Source organism: Leptopilina boulardi, unplaced genomic scaffold (assembly GCF_019393585.1).
Source record: "Leptopilina boulardi isolate dan_hultmark-lab unplaced genomic scaffold, ZJU_Lbou_2.1 LbouV2_273, whole genome shotgun sequence".
NCBI lineage: Eukaryota > Metazoa > Arthropoda > Insecta > Hymenoptera > Figitidae > Leptopilina > Leptopilina boulardi.
Genome location: NW_026137833.1, coordinates 1,634,661 through 1,659,411, shown reverse-complemented (window position 1 = coordinate 1,659,411; position 24,751 = coordinate 1,634,661). Strand labels below are relative to the sequence as shown.

The 24,751-nt window shown below is 30.6% G+C and overlaps 1 protein-coding gene across 1 annotated transcript; it reads right to left on the bottom strand.

Annotated features, from left to right (window-relative positions):
- Positions 1-906: 906 nt before the first annotated feature.
- On the bottom strand, positions 907-23,945 carry LOC127281512 (cubilin-like). The gene is made up of 53 exons (XM_051305233.1): positions 23,781-23,945; positions 22,524-22,653; positions 22,055-22,240; positions 21,638-21,685; positions 21,398-21,538; positions 20,138-20,241; positions 19,899-20,046; positions 19,517-19,762; positions 19,034-19,340; positions 18,485-18,810; positions 18,062-18,421; positions 17,808-17,970; positions 17,553-17,749; positions 16,961-17,480; positions 16,678-16,903; positions 16,302-16,616; positions 16,075-16,241; positions 15,679-16,017; positions 14,721-15,607; positions 14,373-14,643; positions 14,062-14,295; positions 13,482-13,993; positions 13,297-13,419; positions 13,126-13,216; positions 12,691-13,059; positions 12,426-12,613; positions 12,191-12,342; positions 11,916-12,104; positions 11,631-11,812; positions 11,333-11,551; positions 11,066-11,212; positions 10,897-10,969; positions 10,734-10,824; positions 10,502-10,661; positions 8,725-8,955; positions 8,556-8,644; positions 8,217-8,446; positions 6,518-6,718; positions 6,314-6,449; positions 5,879-6,215; positions 5,582-5,776; positions 5,294-5,450; positions 4,998-5,175; positions 4,628-4,861; positions 4,401-4,563; positions 4,045-4,259; positions 3,871-3,951; positions 3,710-3,774; positions 3,353-3,602; positions 1,827-1,989; positions 1,416-1,654; positions 1,167-1,281; positions 907-1,083 (listed from the first exon to the last, which is right to left on the bottom strand). The coding sequence occupies exons 1-53, from the start codon at positions 23,846-23,848 to the stop codon at positions 1,064-1,066; spliced, it is 11,178 nt and encodes a 3,725-aa protein (XP_051161190.1). The 5' UTR covers positions 23,849-23,945; the 3' UTR covers positions 907-1,063.
- Between the last annotated feature and the right edge of the window lie 806 nt (positions 23,946-24,751).

Below are 24,751 nucleotides of genomic sequence, written 5' to 3'. Positions count from 1 at the left end.
ACATACAGCTCATGGGTGCTAGACCTACAAGTAAGGGAGATTTCCTGATCAAAATCTGAGGAAACTTATCAATACAGAGGCTTTTACCGCGCAAGTCATTAAAGCAGTTGGAAGTATGGTGAAGATGCAGGACCGTGCATCGACAGGTCACACTAGAGATCCGCGACCCGGATTGCTTTACTTATTTTTAGAAAGACTAGGTCCAACTGGCGATAGAGCAAGTGCTTCAGAAGCCTGGAAGCAGGAAGTTGACGGTCTTAGAACTCAACCGACAAGGAATGAAGCTCGCAATTGTAGTTACCGATCAGAGGAGGTGGACAGGCTGGAGAAATTGGGTCGCATAAGGATTAGTTTTTTGTGTTGCCCAATAAAAAGTGTATGCCATTTTGCGACGTTGCGAAAAAACAAAAATGATTATAAGGTATGATGAACTAAATTTTATTACTTAAATATGACTTGTAACATCCTTTATGGATTTTCTGTATCTACGGAAATTAAATTGTACAAAATACGTATCTTTTATTTTCCTATGTCATGAGTTTTATATAATTACTGCTTAATAAACACAATTAAAATAAAATTCTATTTTTTGTATGGTCATATATCATAGTTGAACTTTAAACTGAATAGAAGTTGATTATACAGATGATAAAGTTTTTCCTATTTTAATTCTTAAATTATCTCTTTTAATTAATACGCTTACAAATACCTCATAAAGTAAAATACATAGTTTAATATTAATTTAATGTTAAAAGAATTTTGTTCTTCATCTAATTTTACATAAATCGGTAAAATGAGATAAAATTATTTTTTCCTAATTTTTCTGCAAAATCCTTACGACTTTAGAAATATATATATTTAATTTCACTATATTATTTTTTATATATTTAATTATATTCTATAATATTTTAAATTGTAAAATTTTCTGTATTTCCAAAAATGTACAAAGTTTAATTGAACAATATAAATAAATATAATTACATTACATGCTATTTTAGAAGGATAATTTTATGAGTTGATGATAAAGAAAACAGCCAATAAAAAAGATTATCTTTTATAAATGTCAACCATTTGCAATTTGATCTGAAATTAAAAAAAAACATTTTAGTAATGATTTATTTTGTTTAAAATTTCAATGAAAAACGCTTTTTTATAAATTTACGTACCGCTTTTCTCACTAGTAAAATCAATAGCCCATCCTTTACCAGCATTGTTTATACTTGTCGTATATACAACTTCAATTTCATTAGTTGAACTATGAATATCAGCTATATCTCGCATCTGTAAATTGTAAATTAAATTCGTTAAAGCTTGACCTAAAAAGGAGTAGTACTTTTGGCATTTAATTTATAATTTTTGTATCTTTTGAAGTATTTCAAAATAAAATACATTAATATTAAAATAATTAGTCTTACCGATCCACAGTAGAACCAAGCTATTGCACCTAGTTTATGGGTACTACTTATTTGAATTTTGTTTGACTCGCAAAATTCGTCTGAGCCAAGGTCGTAATCTGTAAACTTTAACACTACTCTAAAGCCCACAGGAACACTAATAAACCAAGTACATTCAGCATCCTTTCTATATGGACCAGGATACATTGGTGAAGTAAATCTACCGGCGAAATTAAATATTCTTCCTCCACAACCACGACCTTCAAAAAAAATAAAAATTATAATTAAAATTAAATGTTTCTTTAAATATATCTCTAGAACTTTAAAATGATTTTCCATTCTAAAAGAAAACTAATGAAATTAGCAAATTAAATTTTTTAAGCATAATTTTTTAAAAATGATTATCTATCATGTTATTATAGTTATTCCTACCTTTATCTGTAGCAACATATGTAATGTCATAACCAGTATATCTTCTAGAAGAAGTTTGGAATGAATGCAAACTTAATAAATTTCCAGTACTAAATACTGGATCAGGTGTTTGATAACCACATGCACTCATCACTCGATGATCCTTGAATCCTCCATCAAAAACCTGTTCAAATAATATAATTATTTGACAAATAATTACTTACATGAAACAACCAAAAATATGTAAACAAGTTTATGGCCTGCAGCTAATAGAGGCGCTAAAGAAAAGAAGCTTCGAAAAACTAAAGAAGACTAAACTCGAAGTGAAGAAGACAAAATGAAGGAAATACATTTAATAATAAAATTGCATGTCTACGTTCAGAAAAAACTCCGTAATAAAATCAGCACAGGCATTACTTGCAGAAGAGATTCCGAAAGAAAACCTGCGAATTAATTAGAACTCCTGAACAAGAAGGTTTTTACCAAAGAAATCACCAAGGTTATTAAAAGAGAAGGTAAAGTGCAGTTCAACGAGATACTTGGGTCTTTGTAGGAACTAAATCTCGATCTTCATTGCCGATCCTTTGCGCTAGTTTCACTGCAAGGTAATGTGGGGATTGAAAAACGGCTTTTACGACATAGAATTCCTTTTGGTGCTTTCATTTTCCCCACAAGATAGATGATATCTAGAGTGCAAGATGTGGGTGCCCAATGAAATGGGGAAGTAGTTAGTTACAGTCATATTAACCTTGATAACAACCCAACAGTAGTGGGCGTGAGTTACCCTGGACAAGAATCGTGTACTTTCAGTGTGGTTCACGCGGTGGTTCTGCTTGCAGATCGATGTCTTACCCAGCCTCCAAAAGAGAAGACGTAGTAAGTTCAAAATTGTATCTTTAGTCGCCTCTTACAACACGCGATGGGTTCTAATCTAATAATCTAATCTAAAACGAGCTTATACCAATATCCCCTAGTACGAATGTTGGCACTTAAGTCGCAAGACCCATTTCACCTAACCCCAGCAAGCTGGACTTTCAAAAGTCCAGTAACTCTTCTACCGAGAGGTTGCGAATCCAATCTAGGTCTACAAAGGCATGACCCCAGCATTGATGTCTCACTACAGTATAAGCTGGACAGTGACATAAAATATTATTACTCAACTACCATCAGCACAAAATACGTAGATAAATGTCATGTAGTTGCAGACTGGATGATTCGTATGAAGAATCATCGATTCCCTTTCTATGTCACTGTCTAGAGTTTGCGGCAGTTAGACAGCAATACCTACTGGAGACAAGAACTTGTGGAACCAGAATGGATTCAAAACCTCTCAATTGAAGAGATTCTAGCCTTCTGGAAAAGGGTAGATTTCTAAGTATGTTATTCTGCATCGAATCTGCTAGAGGGATAGGTACAATGGGTTTCGACTTAGTTGCCATCTCTCGTAACAGGGAACCTTAGGTTGAGCCTGTCTTTGATTAGATTAGAAATTTATAAATATCTAACAATTTCCAGTAACAATAATTAAATTTAAATGAGAAACTTACTTGTAATGCAGTTTCATCACAATTGTCATAACCTCCTAATCTAAAACTGTTAAAGTACAAGGCAATAGTGTGATTAAGTGGAGCAGTAATTGTAAGCCAACATTCATCAAAACCTTGATGTACTAATCTTCCCTGTAGTCCTGTTCGATTACGGTCGCACTTAGATATTCCATATTCAAATTTAAAGCCTTTATGACTTGGTGCATTCTGAATTGACGATTTGAATTTTACTTCTATTTGGTCTCCATAGCTAAAATAATTATAGAATAATATTTTAATATTATTATGAATTTCTATTAACTTAATTTGTCCACTTGATTTCATCATATTTTAAAAAGTTTTTGTCTCAAATAATACCTGTAAAAATCGTGCGGCATTGCGTTTCCACAATATTTTAATGAAGCATCAGGTAAAAGATTACCCTAAAAAATAATCGAAATTTGAAACTGTATTCTAATAATAATATAAATTATTAATTAATTTTATATATATGAGACTATTTTGAAAATTTTTTTTACCAAGGTCAAACTAAATAGATCATGTTGTTTGCCACTGACAATATGGTTTTCCCCATATCCTTCAGAAATATAATGTTTATTCTAAAGTGGAAAAAAATTCATTACATTTTATTATGGAATAAATAAATTAATTTATTAAATTAAAGTAAACGATAATGAATATTTGTTTCTTACGTTATAATCAGTGATTTGAACATATTCTTCTTTACATTCTTCGTTGTCTAATAAATCGAAATCAGTAAAGTGAATAAAATAGACTCCCAATTCTCCAATAGGTTCGGACAATAACCATCTGCAAGTTATTTCTGCTGGGTATGGATCAGGATATGATGGTGATTGCAGAATTTGTGTTTTGTTACTAAAATGAAGTTCCGTTGCTCCACAATAGGCTGAAAATTTTTCAAGATAACGTTTTGCATAACAATTCATTTACATTATTTCTAATTATTTTTTCCTATTCCAGAAAATGATCAGAAACCAATTGTTATTAGAAAAGAATAGAAGCGAAATTTACTTTTGACCAAACTCACATTCAAATGCTTCAATTGTTGCAGTAACACCTCTTCCTACAATTGTTCCATCCGTGAAAAGTCTGATCCACAATGAATTCGTAGAGGATGTCAAAGGAGCTGGTGAATCATTACCACAAAATTCGCCAAGTAATTCTCCGTATTGTGATTTTCCATCCCTTACCTGATTTAATATAATAAAATTAGTTAATTTATCAGTCTAATATAAGGAATATATAACTTTTTACCTCTAAATAATCTCCTGAGCATATTCGGTCGTAACGAACAGTTTTATTAACACTCAATTTTAAATCAATGGAATTGATAATGAATCTTAATTGTTTAGTAGGTGATGTAATTACAGTCCAGTGACAATCTTGTAAAGAATCATAAAATTCAGACTTTTGTGTCCTAAAGGAAATAGAGTCGGTAATATTTAAAATTCCTCCACATCCTTCAGCTTCATTATTTCCAAATGTAATCTAAACGAAATAAATTGAATTTAAGTTTATGAAACATTAAAAAATTTTCTGTTTTCTAAATTCAAGTTCTATATTCTTCTTCTACTAAAAACCTAAAATGTTTGATATAATACACAATACAGTAAAAAATAGTTACCAACGCTTTAAAACCTCCAAAGTGATTATATTCATCAGAAATAAAATTAACAGTCATTACATTCCCTGTAGTTTTAATAATTGGAAGCATTTCAGTCAAATTTCCACAATAACTTCCCAATCGTTTCGCAACGTCAATAAAAGATCCTTCGAACACATCAACCATATCAAAAGAACAACTGTTAAAGAAATATTATACAAACATAATTATACAGATTAACAGATGATTTAATAACTCTAAAATTCTTTATTGACAATAATTAAACACTGACAATGAAAATGACTCTAATTCATTACCTTGAACTATATTCAAGTGAAAATTGCTCAAAACCAAGTACCACTCTCTTGTTTAAGGGAGCTTTAATAACCCAAGTACAATTAATTCCACCAAAATATGTTGGACCATTATTACGAGAACTGATCATTTGCGGCTCTGTTATTTCACCACCGCATTCTAAAAGTTTTATTAAAACAAATAATTAATTTAATCACCAATTTAGAACTTCTAAATTCCCTCCAACCAAAGAAAACGTATTGAAGTCTCTTTTGATTCTTAATTTTGATAAATATTACTTAAGTAATTACCGCTTAAAAAGTATCTCAGAAAGAATCCAGGCATTTGACGATAGGAATCCGTTCTTAATATGATTTGCATTTTTGAAACGGATTTTTGAACTGCAGGTAATTCAGATCCACAGAAAACAGTTTCATAAGGTTCCTCAAAATAATACATACCTTCAGTTATAATTGTCACATTATCCCAGCGACAATCACGTTTACCTAAAAGAAAACAGTAATATTACAAATACTCTAAACAATTTGATTATTTCTGTTTTATAACTAAAAAAGAAAGTAACAAAGTATGCTTAAATTCTACAACACCTTTACTTCCTTGTTCAACTTGAAAGTCTATAAAGTCGACAATAATATCTTTCTGAGGTGCAATAAGAGTATAGTTACAAAATTGATTTCTCTTATAAGAACTTGGATAATTCGGTGATTTCAGATATTTCATATCCTTAGTGACTTCAAAAACTCCTCCGCAATCTTGATACCATAGTGCTCGGAATCCATCTCCTTCAATTGCTTCATTTGAATGGAATAAAACTTTCAATCGTGTTGAAGTCGAATTATATGAACCTGGCGTATTACGACCACAAATTTTATCTATTTGTGTCCATTCATTGTCACCTTTCTCATTATCGTTCCATTTAAATAACTTTAAAGATCAAAAACATTTTTTTTAATGCATTAATTAAAATTACCACTATTAGAAATACCGAATATTGATTTCTGAAGATTATAAATTATCATTACCTGTATATAATCATTTTCACAATTTGTACTAGATTCTAAATTAAATCTATCCACGAATTCAAGTCGAATATGATAACCCGCCTCCGCCACAAGAGTCCAAACACATTCAGAATTTGGTAAATAAGATGATGGGAATCTAAAATTGTTTGTTTATATGTAATAATTAGCCAAGTATTCATTAAATATGCAAAATATATATCTTACTTGGGTGAAGAGATTTCTTTTCGATTACCACGATATACACTACCGCATTCATTTCCAATTTGATCTAATGTAAATTCAAAATCATTTGGCGTGGTCTCCGAATAAAATTCAATCCAAAGTTTATGACTGGAGCTGACAATTTTTTGCGGTATTATATTACCGCAAATTTTATCCAACTCTGGAGAATTTGGTCCACCATTTCTTTAAAAAGAAGATAGATAACACAGCCCCACAAAAAAAAAAGTGTCGTGCGCGGCAGACCAGACTAGTCATTTCCCATGTATTTTGACGCGCTGAACACGAATCCGAAGTCCGTTTTGCTCCATCACGTCAGGATTTTTTTATAACCTCCAAAAACCTGTCGGATTTTGAGAGGTAGGCTATTTTTTTTAAAAATTGATGGATTTACTTCAAAATTGGTATCTAGGGGTTTTTTGGGTCGCTGATGACGAATTTGAAGTTAGATTTTCAAAATTCAAAATGGCGGCTCCAATATGGCGGACGAATTTTGTAAAAATTGATGGATTTACTTCAAACTTGGTATGTAGGGGTTTTTTGGGTCGCTGATTACGAATCTGAAGTTAGATTTTCAAAACTAAAAATGGAAATTCTTATATACATAAGTAAGGTATTCACGTCTTTTTATGGTAGCGCACTCTTTTGTCCTCAAAGGATCTGTGTAATGGTTTTCTTTTCAAATTGGTGCCTCCAGGTACAATATCCCTTTTCAGCATCCAACAGTAGTCGGCCATCATATTTACATCCCATCTTCCTTGATAACGACACTCAAATTCTTTCAGATCTTGATGGAATCGTTCTCCTTGTTCTTCACTGTAATCTCCCAAATTTTCAGGGAATTGATCCCGATGCGAGTCTAAGTAATGCAACTTTATGCTCATTAAGCATCCTAACTTACCAAAGTTTTTAATCATATCACTAACTATTTGCTTCCAATTTTCACTCTTGTAATTACCCAGAAAATTTTCGAGAACTGCTTTGAAACTAAGCCATGCGGCTTTCTCTTTTTTATTCATCTTGGTGATAAATTGCTCATCTTTTAACAATTTGCGAATACGTGGTCCGTCGAAAACCCCTTCTTTTTGTTTCGCATCAGAGATTTCTGGAAACTTTTGTTCCAGGTATTTGAAACAGTTTCCTTTTTTATCTAAGGCTTTGACAAACTGTTTAATTGCTCCTAGTTTCGTATGTAAGGGCGGAATTATCACCTTTGAAGGGTCGATATCGTCCGCCATATTGGAGCCGCCATTTTAAATTTTGAAAATCTAACTTTAGATTCGTAATCAGCGACCCAAAAAACCCCTACATACCAAGTTTGAAGTAAATCCATCAATTTTTACAAAATTCGTCCGCCATATTGGAGCCGCCATTTTGAATTTTGAAAATCTAACTTCAAATTCGTCATCAGCGACCCAAAAAACCCCTAGATACCAATTTTGAAGTAAATCCATCAATTTTTAAAAAAAATAGCCTACCTCTCAAAATCCGACAGGTTTTTGGAGGTTATAAAAAAATCCTGACGTGATGGAGCAAAACGGACTTCGGATTCGTGTTCAGCGCGTCAAAATACATGGGAAATGACTAGTCTGGTCTGCCGCGCACGACACTTTTTTTTTTGTGGGGCTGTGTAATAATTAATTTATTCTAAATTCTAAGAAAATTATATTGATTTCTAGTTTACCTGACAATAATATAATTTTTCTCGCAACTTCCTAAATTTATTGAATTAAACTTTAAATTTATAATTTCTCCATTGTCCGGAAATTTGACTTCCCAAGCACAATTTATTGGAAATGATTCAAGTCTTGGAGTTTGAATTGTATGGAATGGACCACCTAAGATACCACCACATTTTTGCCATTCGTACGTTAGATTAATTTTCATTGGCGATACTTCAGTTGCATTCAGTACCTACGGAAGAGCAATGAAAATACTATTTGATTCTTCATAAAACGATATTTGAATTCAATTAATTCCTATTTTTTAAAGAAAAATTTCATTCCAGGAATTGATAGTTTACCTTAACAGTATTTAAAGTGGATGGAGAACGCACGTACATTGGTTTTGACATAAGATTACCACAAACAGTAGCAATTAAAGCATCAGGATCTGTAACAATATTGTAGAAAAATGACAAGTTTATCAAATATATATTTGATAAAATGTAATATACAATGGAAAAAACAAACCTGTAACTCTTACGTATTGTTGATAAAATAAACAGTTTCTAGTTGCTTGCCGTGTATCACCAATAATTCCAGAAACTTTTAAAGTCATCGTTAAACCAGTTTGATTTTCAAAATGAAGAATCTCCTCTGGTGGTTCCATTCTCCATTGACAATAAAAGGATGTTTCATTAAATGGCCTTGTATTTGGTACTGAAAGGCTGCCTTTGAGATTTTTCATCAGTCCACCACAAGCTGAAATGCAAGAAAATAGATTTTAAGTAAGAAAATAAATTTTCAAATTCTTTTTGTGACGTTGCACAATTTTTCGTAATTATTATTTATTTTCTTATCAATAAACATAAATAAATATGTCGAGAAGATGAAATTGTAAGTATACAATCGCCAGTGATCGTCAAGAATATTCAGGTCATAGTGGCATTTAATATTTTTTTTAAATTTATTTTTTTGTTTTTCTGCAGGTATCAAATGTATTCATCAACCTGTTCAAATGAAAGAGGGTTTCCGGTTCCTCTTTATAAGTTTAGCAAAACTTAACGCACTTGCAGCATTTTCTCACTTTCTCTTGCTTTGTTTGGATCAAATAACAAGTGACCGAAAACCTCAACCAATGTTTTAATACCGTTACCTTATTTCTGTATCCAACCCACAAATAGTTACCAATCTCTAATAAACTCCCATTATTTTTAAATTATGGCCATTTTCAATTCTTGGGGTTCTGGTCGACCCACTAAAAACCATACCCTTCGGCTGGACTAATCTTTACTCTACGGAACTGCCGTCAAGCTTTAAACTTCGTGACTAAAGGTCCCTGGGATCTTGCTTTCGCGACCCCTACCGTTACTGATCTTTCTGGCGAGTTCTTAGTGCGAGTCTTCTTAAACTCTTAAAGGACCGTCCTGAAGACTCCGCTGATTGCGACATGACTGATGTTCTCCTTATCCTCATACTTTTCTCTACATAAGAAGCAGCTTGGACTTTTACTACAATTTGCAAACATATGACCGACTTCACCACACTTGAAGCAGTCAATCTGTCCGCTGCCTTACAAACTCTTCTTATGTAGCAGTACGTCAGGCATCGGTGGCACCAAACGACCATCACCCTTCTTTTTATTGAGCAACATTAAAAACCAATCCTTATGCGTCCAACTCTTTCAGCCTGTTCACCTCCTCTGGGTCATGAACCGCAAGCTTCATTCCTCGTCGGATAGGTCCTAGGACAGTCACTTTCCTGGCTTTTAGAGCTCTTCAACCAACGCCTGTTGGACCTATTTTTCCTGAGTAAGGTAATCCAGGTCGCGAATCATCAGTGTGACCTGTTGCTCCACGGTCTGCATCTTCCCCATGCTTTACAACCGCATTGATGACCTCAGCGGTAATTTGGAGTCTCCTTCAAATTTGATCAGTTGATCTCCCTTTCTTGTAGGCCTTGCACCTACGACCTACATGTGCCTGACGTCCGAATTTATTTCCCCTTTCCCAGTTTCCTAAGTATGTTTTCATACGTTGTTCCTGTTGCGAGTCAGATCACCGTTGTAGATCTACTCGTCACTTTCTTCTTACTGATTTGCTTAGGATTCGGTGCTACCGTGCACAGTAACACATGTTGCTTTGGTGGCAAGGAGAACTTTCTTCCCTCTTTAACTTTTTGGCTATCACTCTTAAATACAATTTCAATGTTTGAAATGTTTTTAATTTTACGATACAGAACAAATAATGACGTCTTTAAGAAGTCTTATGGTGTATACTTGGTATTTATAAAATTATCAATAACTCACGTGCTGGTGCAACTGCTGTGAATTTAGCTTTCAATCCACGTTGTCCAATTTGTGAAAAATGCGAAACAACCATTATATTAGATGAACTAATAACACGTTTCTCAGGATCACTGGATTTCAAAAATTTAATTCTCGAAATATGATAAATATCGTTGAAGAACTGAAATCAATCGAATTTTATTTATGAAAACTGAAATTATACTCGTTAAATTAGAATTTTTGTGTTTATTACCTTAACTGGATATCTGTAGTCTGATTCAATGTCAAGGACATCTACAATGACTTGAAAACCTTCTGGAACTGTAATTCTCCAAACACAGTATCTAAATTTGAAATAAAAACAAATAGACAACAGAACGAAAGAAAAAATCCCATCATTACATAAATTATTTTACCTTCTTAGATTTCCATTTGGATAACCAGATGTCTTAAATTCACCAAACATTCCGGACAAAGCACCGCCACATTCTTAAATTAATAAAATTGATAAACAAGTGCACAAATTCCTAATTGGATAAATAATTATTTTTATTTTCGCAGAAATGAACATATTTTTTAACTTACTTTCAAAACTTATGGAATAATTCAAACTAAATCCCCTGTACCATATAAATTCTTTATCGTCTGTTACAAAAGTAATTAATGCCTCATTCGAAGCAGTTCTAATTAAATCTGGTTTATTCCATCCACAATATGTACCAATTTCCGTAGCTATAATCAAAATTATTCGAATACCACTTTTATTAATTGTAAAAATTAAACTTTTAGAATATTTCATTTAATTCTAAAAGTCTAATTTCTAATGTAATAAAATTTCAAATTCAAACTTACACGTATTATTTTCTGGTAATTTTTCACTAATAATTATATGATCAGTTTGATTACATTTTCGCAAACTGGGTAAATGCAAATCTTGGAATTGAATTTTTAATGAATAACTCGATGGTCCAATTATCCACCATACACAATGTTGATTTTTTGGATAATTATTAGGATAATTTGGTGATCTTATTACACCACGAACACCTCTCATTATTCCTCCGCATATAGCTGAAGCAAATTATTATAATAAACAATTTTCGAAAATTATAAATGAAAAATTTTAACTATAAGAATATTAATATCAAACCATCTGTCGTTACAACTGCTTGGAATCCATTCTTTTGATCTGCGACGTCAGAATAGAAATGTACATACAATACATTATCAACTGAAGTTATTGTACTAGGAGCAATATCTGAACAATATCTTCCCAATAATTTCGAAGATTCCGTGCCACCGTCTCGAATTTCAACGTACTCTTTTTCACAACTGTTTTGGAAAATAATTTTAAAATCATTCGTACAATTATTTATTATCTGAGCTAATTATGAAATAAAATTATTATCGTCAGTTGCCAAAAAAATAAACTTACTTTGCACTATCAGTCAAATCAAAAGCATTGATAAAATGAATTGAAAGCCTCTTTCCTGCCGGCGCCAAAAATGTCCAAATACATTCAGTATAAGGTGGTGGAACATTTGGATAGTTTGGTGTTGAAAATTCTATAGAACTATTTTCATCAGATAAAGTTAATTGACCTCCACAATCCATTCCTACTTCCCTAAAAATATATGCAAAAGGTAGTATTATTTTGTAAATATAAATCAAAATTCAAGCCATTTGATTAAATAAGATAATAATTATTACCTGTATGATAATTTGAATTTTGCAGAAGATGCCAGCCATACTGCTTTAACGTACAATTTATTTGTTGTTGTTGTTAAAGGTGAAGGAATAGTATCACCGCAATATTTCCCTTCTCCAAGAAGAGGAGAAAATGCAGATTCTCCATTCTTTAACTAAAAATTACATTAAGAAAAAAAATTTACATATTTTCAATATACAATCCTATAAATATATTAATTACAATTAAATAACGAACCATTATGAAATTACGATTGCAAACTTTAGGATCTTTATTCATCATTTCCAATTCAAGAAATTTGACTTCTATTGTTCTTCCAGGTCTAACTGTAACATTCCATTCACATCGAAGAGAATGAACAGCATAATAAGATGTATTATCAAACTGGATAATTCCTCTTGGTCCTTCCATTTGTCCTCCACATTCTACAAAATTAATAATAATTTATTTAAATTATAAAAATAAATTATAATACAGAAATAATTTGATATTAAAAAAACACCTCGAAAAACAACGGCTTCAAAACCTGTTCCATTTTCTATATAATTAGACACAAAACGTACAGTCATTTCATTACCGCTTGGTATTGTAACAAAAGAATTATTTGACAAACATTCCTGTTTTAGGAATTTTCCCGTATTTGAATTTAGAGCATTTCCAGAATAAACAGCAACATAATCAGCAACACAATCGGTAGATTCTTCCAGATCCATTACTCGCGCTTGAAAAACAAGATGCGTTCCTACAGGTGACATAAATAACCAACTGCATTCTAAATTGGGAGAGTATCCATTAGGATATCCAGGAGAAGAAAATATATAACTTCCATTTCGAGGGTCTGTTAAACTTATCATCTGATTGCAATTTGGTACTAAAAATAAAGATTTTTATTAACATTTAATTTATCTCACAACGGAAATTATAAAAAAAAACCTACACGTCTTTAATTGATTCTCTTCTTCAATTTCACCTCTTGGAATTTGATGCCATGATAAAAAGAACCAACATCCTGCATGATGCCACTCAAGCTGTTAAAAATAATTTTTTTTTTGATGATTTATATTTAAAAAGAAATTAGGTACAATTATAGTTTTTACACATGACTTACACTAAAAACCATAGATGTTAATTTAATGTAAACGATGTTGCTTTTGGATTTGACAGGTTCTGGTTTCGTTAATCCACATCCAGAAAATAATGTTGGAGCTTCATCATTATAACCATCGTATATCTAGAATAATTTGGATTTGTATTTCTTAAATTAAAAATTGCAACAACAAAAAAAAAACTTACAGCAAGTTTAGTGTAACAGTCGTCGACAACCTGTCCAATTGCAAAATCATTGAATTCAATTTTTATTATCCATTCAAAATCGACAGTAATACGCCAAGAATATTCTTCATCAAATACCAAAGGCATTGGATATAAAGGTGATGCAATTTCACCAGACGGTCCATCTAAATCCATTCCATGAAGAAGTACATAATCAGCCCTAAATCCCGAAGCTGTACCTTTACCATCACTTTTAAATTTAATCCAAAGTGTTTTATTTGATTCCAATGTTTCTGGATTTTCAGAACAAAATACTCCCAACAATTTTCCAATTCCATTGTTCTCACGAACTTCCAAATAATCTTCATTGCAATGTGTACTTGATTCTAAATTAAATTCTGCAAAACCTAACGCTATTCCATTGCCAGGTGATACATTTATTGTCCAAATACACTCAGCGTTCATAGGATAACTATTGGGATAAGATGGTGACGTAATTGAACCACTTGTTGATGTATAATTCCCTCCACAAGCTGTATCAATTAATTTTATTGAAGAAACAAATGTTAACAGATATATTGTTAAAATGAGAAAAATTTACCAGTATTTAAACTCGAATAGTAAGCTGTAAAAAAACTTTCAGAATTATACAACAGTGACACTAAATTCACTGTTAATGAATTTCCACTGCTAATAATTGGTGGAGGAACGTCAGTACGACACCATGTTCCCAATGATGGTCCCTCAGTGTTGGCACCATCATGAACCTCAATGTACTGATAATCACAATCACTTGGAAATTGAATGTGAGTAAAAGTAAATGTAATATGATCAGCTGGAATTTCAAGAATAAATAAATTAAACGTTTTGATAAATTTGTATACAATTTATTATTTAACAAAAAAAAATTACCCGGATCTTCAGCAATAAGGATCCAACTACAATTTGTTGCAGATTCTCTTAAAAATAAAGATGAAGATGTACTCAAAATACCATGATCTTTTACTTTTATTGTAGCTCCACATGCTCTTTGATAATCAGCTTTAAATCCTTTAGCAGTGAGAAAACTATCACTTCTCATTACCACTAACATTTGATTTCCAGTTGAAGTCAATGTAGGTGGTATTTTATTATGGCAAAATGTACCAAGCAAAGTGGCTGTGTTTGATGCTCCATCGAATACCTTGTATTAGAAAAAATCATCAGCTTTTGTATCCAATGCAGTAATATTTCATATAAATAAAACATATTAATACTAACTTTAACATAATCATCCGAACAATTTTTTGTATTTTCAATATCGAAGTTTGTGAAATTCAATTTAATTACGTGATCCTTGTCGATGGTCAGAAGCCATTCACAATTTTGATTGTGTGGATAATTTTGTGGATAATTGGGCGAATGAATTGTTCCAAATTGCGATGTAAAGTGTCCTCCGCATCTTAAATTAACACTTTCGTATCTAGCACTAAAACCCTTATTCGAAGTAGAGGCATCAGAAGTAAATCTGACAAACATCTTATTTCCTGAACTAGTGAATACAACAGGTTTAGATGAATGACATAATTCACCTAATTTTGGTGCCTTATCATTTCCCCCACTGTAAATTTCAACTTTATCAAATTCACAATTAACACCTTTCTCAGTTACTACCTCATCAAAAGTCAGCTGAACACTGTGTATGTAATCAACTTCTATTAACCATTCGCATACTGTATTTAATGGATAACCATTAGGATATCCAGGAGAATTAAATGTACCTTTAGGTTTTGTTAAATAATCCACACAACCACTTACTACCCATTCAAGTCTAAATCCCTTATGAGCAATAAAACTATCTGTGATAAAAGATACAAATACTTGATGCTCTTTTGATGAAATTTTAGGTGGAATTATTTCAGTATCACAAAATGTCCCTAAAACATTTGTAGCAATTCCTTCAGATCCTTCTTCTATTTTCAAATAATCATTATCACAAACATTTTCCTTTCTTCCACTTTCCAGTTCAAAATGAGAAAAAGTTACATTTACTTTGTTACCAATTGGTGCCTCAATCATCCATGTGCAATTAGTTGAATGCTCATAATTTCGTGGAAAGTTTGGTGATTCGATAACTCCTTGAATGCCATGAATTGTATTATGGCACTCTGGTAATTTAAGAAAAATTTATTAGAAACAATTTAAATATAATTTAGATACCAGGTTTTTGTACACTCACCAGTGCTATATTTCAGATGAAATCCTCGATAATGGTTAGAAGGATCACTTCTAAATCGAATTGTTACTAAATTACTTTGAAATGTTGCAACATTTGGATATTTAGTACCGCAATAACGTTTAATATTCTGACGATTAGCATCGTTACCTTCTGCAATTTCTAAATAATCAAATCGACAAGTGTTGTGAGTTTCCAACTCAAAATCGACAAACACAATTTGCACAAAGCTTCCAGCTGATACTATAATATTCCATGTACACAAAGCACTTCTTCCATATGATTGTGGATAATTTGGAGAGATAATATCACCATTTGCTGCTGTTAATGTACCTCCACATCCTAAAGAAATTCATTAAATAACTTCTAATTTAGAAGAAAATAAAAAATATTTCTTACCAACTGTCAAGAGATCCCATTCAATTTCAAAACCTTTTTCAACTTCAGTTGTATCACTGACAAATTTTAAATACATGTGATTACTAAAACTCTTTATTGTATTTGGAATATTTTCAATATCGCCGCAATATTTTCCAATTAATGGTGAATTATTGTAAATACCATTTCTAAAATAGAAATTAGAATTAGATATATAATCTTCTTTTCTTTGTAATGGGAATTCTTACCTTATTTCCAAATAATCGTATAAACAACCTTTTTTTTCAATCTCAAAATCTTTAACACGAAGAATTACTTGATGTTTACTAGGAGCTTCAATTATCCATTCGCAAGTCATAGATCTTGAATATTTTTCAGGATAATTGGGAGTTCTAATAATTCCAGTCATTGCATATAAATGTCCACCACAGGATTTGGAAATATCCACAAATGAATAGTGTCCTTTAAATCCTCGATATCCCAAATTGAAATCTGATCGAAATGCTATTGTCATATCTTGACCTTGTGTCATCATTGTCGGTGGTAAAGAATTACTACAGAATCTAAAAAAGTAAATTTTTTTTTTTTGCTGAATGAAATTAATTTTTAAACTAAATCTCTTACTTTCCCATAGATTTTAATGCAGAGACTTCATAATTGTCAAAAAGTTCCACATAATCATTTCTGCATTTAAAATCATATTCAAGACTAAATAAAGACCACGAAATTTGAACAATATGACCGGGTGGTGCATGAATCAACCAAATACAATTTAAATTATTTCTGTATTCCCCTCCACCGATAGGATAATTAATATTTCCATTTGGATCTGTATGTATTCCTCCACATTCTAAAAATAAATTTCAATGCATTACCATTATAAGGAAACAAATATAAATTGTCTTACCAACATCCAAACTCGTATAATTAGCCGAAAAACCACGATATTGTACATTGATATCGGATTCAAAAACCAAGTACATATAATTATGTTTTGTTATAAATGGTTCCGCTTGCATATTATCTTTATTTCCACAAATTGTAGCAAGACGAGTTGCATTACTATTCATTCCATCATAAATACTTAGAGAATCATATTCACATGCCTCCTCGCCCATTGTTTCGATATCCAAAAATTGTAGAGTAAGTGCTATTATTTTACCCACTGGTTGAATAATTTTATAGGTACACATCTTAGAAGGTGGATACATTGATGGGAATAAAGGCGATTGTATAATTCCACTTGATTCATAAAATTCACCACCACATGCAGTTTCATATTTCAAATGAAAACCTTGTCTGTGACTAGATGCATCCGTTTCCAAACGAATGAGTAAAATATTTGTATTTATTGTCCTAGACTCTGGAAGATCATTTCCACAGTAAGAGCCAATTAATGGAGATTCCACTGTATTTCCTTGAAAAAGCTGCAGAAAATATTTATTTTCAAAAATAAAATTATTTCACAAAAATTTTTGTGCATTGCTTCTTGTACAAACCGAAACAGAATCAAAAATACATGATGACGATGGTTCTAATTCAAATTCAATCCATGTTAGTTTAATCCGTTCATTTGGCGGTAGGCGGATTTCCCATTCACAAACTGAATTTGGACCATAACCGACTGACGAAAGAAATCCAGGAGATGCAATATCTCCATGATCTTGAGTAAAAACTCCTCCACAGTCTGGAGATGCTGAAATTAATATTTGATGTTGACAAAAAATTTTTCTGATAAAAGAATTTTGTAGTACCTGCTTGACTGGAGAAGGTAATTTGAAAACCAAAATCCTGTCCAGCACTGTCTGAATGAAAATGAAGAATAAGTTCCGAGCCAGAGGATATAAAAGGTGTGGGATGAGTGTGATTGCAATATAAACCAAGTCGTTTATTTCCGTAACTCGTGGTCTCATTGATCTTTTGAAAAATGACAAAATAGATTAATAGAGAAAGAAATATATTATTACAAATTAATTAGTACAAATTGGAATAAAGAATTTCATCTTGCCTCAAGATAATCATATTCGCAAGTTGCATGTTCTTCTAGCATCATCTGAGCAAAATGTAAATTAATTCTTTTTCCAGGACTAACATAAATATACCAGTAGCAATCCCTTTGAGGTGGATACTTTCCTGGATAACCAGGAGAATTAATTGTTCCTATATCAGCTCTAATTGTACTTCCACAAACTGGTGGAATTACATTCCATGTGAAAGTGAATCCCTCAGAAGCTACTGTATGATCAGAACGAAACCAAAAATAGAGAGCATTGTGTGAGGAAATAATGTTTCCCTTATTCGGTAGGTTATCAATGCCACCGCAAAATCTTCCAAATGGATGATCTCTTGTACTTTCTCCATCGTGAATCTAAAATAAACTCAATGGAATTAAATAAAATCTCCAATAAAATAATAAAAATATTTTCCTTACCTCTAAGAAATCATAAGCGCACTCGGATGAAGATTCCAAAGAAAATCGAGTAAATGTGACATTAAAAACAAAACTGTGATTAGTTTTTAGCTGCCAAGCACAAGTTTGTCCATCCTGATAGTTTACACCACCAAGGGGATATTCTACAATTCCAACAGGATCTCTTAAAACTGCACCACACGATTGTCTTGATTTTTGGCATTTTGATCCTGTGAAACTTGATGTACACTCACACATAACGCTACCGGATGACGTTCTTTTACAAATTCCATTATTTCTACATGGATTTGGATTGCATGGATCGACTGCTACATTACATGAAATACCTGGATGATTTTAATTATTTTTTAGTTACTGCTGATCAAAAAAATATTAACGGCTGGTCTAATTCCCTTCCTTCAACTGTATTGTTACTTTTTCATATTAAAACGATCAGCCACAGTAAAATAATTGTAGGAAGAGTGTTTTAATAACTAAACAAGATTTAAAAAGGCGAAATTCTTGTCTAATATGCTGTTCTCAATATTATTAAATACAATTCCCAATTACCTGTAAATCCATCTTGACAATGACATGAAAAGGTATTCCCAATTCCAGGAACACATGTCCCGTGAACACATGGATTACTAGCGCAAGCACCAGTTGTATCCGTTGGGCTAGAATGAGGAACACAACTAGCAATTCCATCTCCAATATATCCAGAATGACAACGACATGTAACTCCACTAAATGAACTTTCGGAGCATATTGCTAGGGGATGACAGCCTCCATTATTAATTTTACAACCTCCAACATAGGTGCACACTTCTCCATTTCCTTCATAACCTGATGGACAAGATCCACACATTCTGGAGCCCTTTCAAGAGAAAATGGGAATTATATTCTAAATACCCAATTAGACTTCCTAAAACCTTGAAACTACATTGCAAGCATATTAAGAAAGCTTCAAATGAATTTGAAATGAATAATAAAAGTTTCTTTATATCTTAATTATTCTTTTTAACTTTTACTTTTAATTCCACCAAAAGTTACCATTGTATTGATGCACTGAACTCGAGGCACATTGCTACATCCACCATTGTCATAAATACACTCATCAACGTCACTACAATAATATCCATTTCCTGTGTATCCTTGTGGACAGCTGCCACAAAAATACGATCCTGGAATATTGTGACAAATAACAGGGGGATTTACCGAACACGGAGGATGATTTAATGCACATTCATTGACATCTTTGGTGCATGCAGGATTTGTAACATCATGAGCCTCCCATCCCTGGATTATAAAAATTGTAATTAAAGAACATTTTGTTTCATTAAAAGAGAAATAAATATTTAGAAATTTTAAACATTTTCTTTTTGATTGTAAATTTAAAGTATATATATATATATATATATATATTTGGAATTACCTGTTTACAAAGGCAAGTATAACCAAGAGGTGATCCTGCAACAGCTATACAATGACCGTGTCCACATAATTCGGCATCATTTTGTAAACTACAATTTGTTGATTTTAACACACAATCCTTTCCATACCATCCTGAAGGACAAATGCACCTATTTTTTTGAAAGAAAATTATATAGTAGTTATTATACTATAAATGGAAGTTAATTTATTACAGTAATTAGAAAGAAAAAATTAATTTACTCGTATGAACCAAAGACATTTCTGCAAGTTGCTCCATTTTGACAACCCAAATCGGTATTTTTATATTTCATACATTCATTTACATCAATGGAACAAAATGGACCCTACGAAAAAATGTCAATAAATTATTACAATAATTCACCTCTAGCGAATCGATTCAACGTGTTTTAAATGGAAAAGCATTGGGAACACAACGGTCACTAAAATTGTTGATGGAACAACAAAATATAATGAAGTAACTATTGGGATTTATAGAAAAAGTGTTCATGTGTCATTTAACACATCGCAAAACCCCTGAGTAAAGATTTTCAACTGATTTCGATCAATTTTGAAAATACTTCCACCATATGAGATCCGCCATTTTGTAATTTAAAAATCCGTCATTAGATTTGTAATCAGCAAGCTCAAAAACCAATAAATAACAATTTTCAACAAAATCCTATTAATTTTGAAAATAGTTCCTCCATATATTGTATCCTTCATTTTGAATTTTAATAATCTGCTATCAGATTTGTTATAAGTGACCTTGAAAACCCATGATTAACGATTCTCAACTGAATCCAATCGATTACAAAAAAAAAATTTGGTATAATTTTTGTTGCGGATAATTTTGACTAATGCTAAAGGCAGACAAACGAATTTGCAATTCGTAATAAATTTTATTTAACTATTCTGATGAAAACATCTCAACTACTGTCACTAAAATGACATTTTTGAACAAATTACGAGTGTATAAAGATTCTACAATTATTTTAGAAAATTACATTCGAAATTAATAAATAATTCCTTTAATTCTATTAATTAACTAACCACTGATTCGTAATCAGCAACATCATCAAAAATCCCCGAGTAACCAATCTCTCAAGTGGATTCAATTAATTTTTAAAAAATCATTTGCGATATTTTTAATTTTGAAAAACTAAAATCAGATTCATAATCAGCGACTCTAAAACATAACCTCAAAATTCAAGGTCATAGGTCAAACATAACTTCAAAATTCAAGGATATAGGTCAAGGGTTGAAAATCATTACTCAGGGATTTTTGAGGTCCCTTATTACAAATCTGACAACAGATTTTCAAAATTGCAATGGCGGATCCAATTTTGGAAAAATTGACTTCGGATTCGTAATCAGCACACTCTTTACTATCGGAATTACAAAAATTATTTTTTTAGCACTGACATTCCTATTAACATTTTTTTTTTTGTAAAACTCGACAATTGGAAAACGTATTTTTAAAATATATATTATTTATTTTACCTCAAAATTTGATGGACAAAGACACTGAACACCATCATAGAGATCTATACATGTACCACCATTATGACATGGATCACTAACACAATCATTTCGTCTCAATTTTCGTTCAATATTTCTTATTTTTTTCCCTAAATTTGTCACCTGCAGAAACGATATTTTTAAATTTTAATTACATTTTTTTTTCAATCTCCAATTATTGTGAATTTCAAAAATAAAAAAATTTGTAATGGAATATAATACCCTTAATTTCACTTTACGAACTTCTTCATTCCTTGTCTCCTCCGTTTCCTATTAAACAATAATTTCACCATCAATCTACTTTTTATTTTATAAACTAATTCCATTTTTAATTTATTTTATATAGTTATTAAAAAATATTTCAATTGATTTCTTTAGAAAATTCATTTAATTTCACAGCGTTAATTAAAATGTAATTTTCCTTTGGAATTTTGCAAATTGGTATCTTTTTTTATTTAATTAAATTTAATTTTATTAAAACAATGTTTACCCGTATTTTTGTGCTTACATTTTGATCTCATTTATTTATAATAATTAGATGAATATTTGAGATTTTATTTTTATAATAATTATCAATTAAATGTTTTGAATAATTTTAATTTTAGAATCAAATTTATTTAATTAATTAAATTTTCCTACCGTACTTATTGTTGGATGAATATTTGAATTATTAGAATAAACGGAATCATGCCCTGTTAATAAATCAAGTCGTCGGAGAAGTCCATGGGGGCCTTCGACATATTCAGATAATCTCTGGATACTAAATTCAATGTCTGCTAAACGCCCACTTTTCCATCTATCTATTAATTTTGATGCTTTTTGGGCCTTTAGAAATTGAAAATTTTTTAATTTTCTTTGAAGTTGTTTATAGTAAATAAATATATAATAATAATTATTATTATAATAATAATAAAATTAAAAAATTATATATATTTTAAAAATTATAAAATTATTATTATTATTATTATTATTGCTAATAATTAATTATGTAATTTTTAATACACTTGTGTGAATAATTAATTTTTAAATTACTCAATAATGTAATAATGAATATTATAAAAAAATTGAAAAAAAAAATTTTTGTTATTATACAAATTCATATTTTTACCTCTGTTGCGACATAGAGTAAATTAATATCGTTAATGTTAACAATTCCATTTCCCAAAGGTTTTAAGGTAATATTTTTATCTTTAGCACTTGAAATGAATAAGTTGCCATCTATTGATTCCAAAACCGGTCTGTATAAAATAATTGTTCATAATCATATTTTTATAAAACAATTTAAATCTTGTAATTTTAATTATTATTTTATTATTTTTAATTTTAACTTGTTGGTAATGTTTGTTTAAAAAAAAATGAAATTTTATTCAATAAAAATTATAAAAAATTAATCACACCCTCATAACAAAAGGATATCCCTAGGATATCCATAGGATATCCATATCAATGGTCGATATCCTCGAATGGTCCCCAGGATATCTTGGGATATCCAAACCGCCGGTATGTGGGACATCAACAGGACATCCATAGGATATCCACAGGATATCCCTAAGACATCCACAAAATATCTATTGGATATTATATCGCAGGATATCCATGGGATATCCTCAGGACATCCATGGGATATCCTCAGGATCTCCGTGGGATATTCTTAAGATATTCACGGGATATTTAATATCTCAACATATATTTTTAAAGGTTAAAATTGTTAAGCTAATATAATGAATAATAATATAATAAAAACAAAAATCTTATGAGCTTCTAATTTATATTAATAATATTAATAGTTATTCGTTATTTGCGGGGAAGAATTTATATTGTTTAAAGACAATTTATAATGACTAAAAACAGTATCCTGAGAATATCTTCTTGACATCCAGAAGATATACTGAGAATATCCAGAAAATATCTGTGGGATATCCTGACGATATCTATGGGATATCTGGAGGACATTTATGAAAGTCTATAGAGATATCCAGAAGATATCCTGTGGATATCCTCAGATATCCATGGGATATCCAAAGGATATCCAAACCGCCGATTTTTTGGATATCCTTAAGAGATCCTTTTAATATCCATAGGACATCCCTAGGATATCTGCGGAATATTATCAATATATCCCAAGATATCTTGTGTTATTAGGGCATTTAATTTTATTTAACTTAACAATTGTGAAATACGTAATTGCAATACGAATTTAATTTAATTTAATTATTATTAAATGTAAAAAAGAAAATTAAAATTACTTTCAAAAAAATTTTAATTATAAAATAAAAATATTTGTGTACATAAAATAAAAATATATGAAAAAAAAATAAATAAAAATAAAATAGAATTATACTTATTGTTATTTATAGAACTTCACCTTTCGTTCATCCATGCTACACAAAACTTAAAAAAAATGATAAATAACCATATTGTTCTTAACAACATATTGTCTTGTGTTGAATAAATTAAATTATGTTTAAAAAATCACAATAGTTTACAACATTTTTCAAACACTGCATATACACTTTCACTAGATTAAGTAGTATTCAGAGGAAGAACTAAACTTAAAATACTTGATATTATTTTATGAAGTTAAAAAAAGTAGCTCTTTAGTGGGCGTATATATATTTTTTTTTGATGATAATTTAGGTACTCCCAGTATTAAATTTCATCGATTTATCATTTTATCTATTTTCAAAATGAAACAAAAAAATTTTACAATTAATTTCCCCTCCTCTTTGTTAAAATATTTTTCTAAAAAAAATGTTTCATTTCAAAATTTTCCCCAATGAAAATTATTATTAAGTTTATTTCTTCAGACCCTGGAAATTTTTTTTTTTTTAAATTAAAGACTTATTTTTATATAGAATCAAAAGACTTACATTCCTTTAAAGAATTCCCTAATTTAGAAATTTGGAATTAAGGGAATTTTTTTCTCCTCTGCTATACTTTGCAAAAAAAAACTTTTCTAAATTTAAAAATTGAAAATTTAATTTAAGTTTTAAAATTTTACATTTTTAAATTTAGGAAAGTTATCAATTTTTTTCTTGTCGGGTATTTTTTATTCATTGATAAAAATAAAAATAAAAGATATACACCAGGTATATTTTTTTATATATAAAAATTATTTTTATTAATTATTTGTCTTTAGATGATGATTAATGAAATATTTTTTACATTTTTATATATATTTTTGTGCGATCAACTTAACACTCACATAACGATTTATGTATAGAATATTTACACTACAATAACAAGAAACATAATACAAATATAATCTAGATTGTCATGTAATATAATGATTAAATTATTTTTTTCAATAATGAAAGTAAAAAAAATACGTTTTCA

Excerpts from the sequence above, each read along its gene's own strand:
- LOC127281512 (XM_051305233.1), bottom strand. The coding sequence starts at position 23,848 with ATGTTGTTAAGAACAATATGGTTATTTATCATTTTTTTTAAGTTTTGT. Across the intron at positions 6,450-6,517 it reads AAAGAAATCTCTTCACCCAA|ATTCCCATCATCTTATTTAC; the intron begins GTAAGATATATA and ends AAACAATTTTAG. Across the intron at positions 3,603-3,709 it reads ATGCCGCACGATTTTTACAG|CTATGGAGACCAAATAGAAG; the intron begins GTATTATTTGAG and ends TAATTATTTTAG.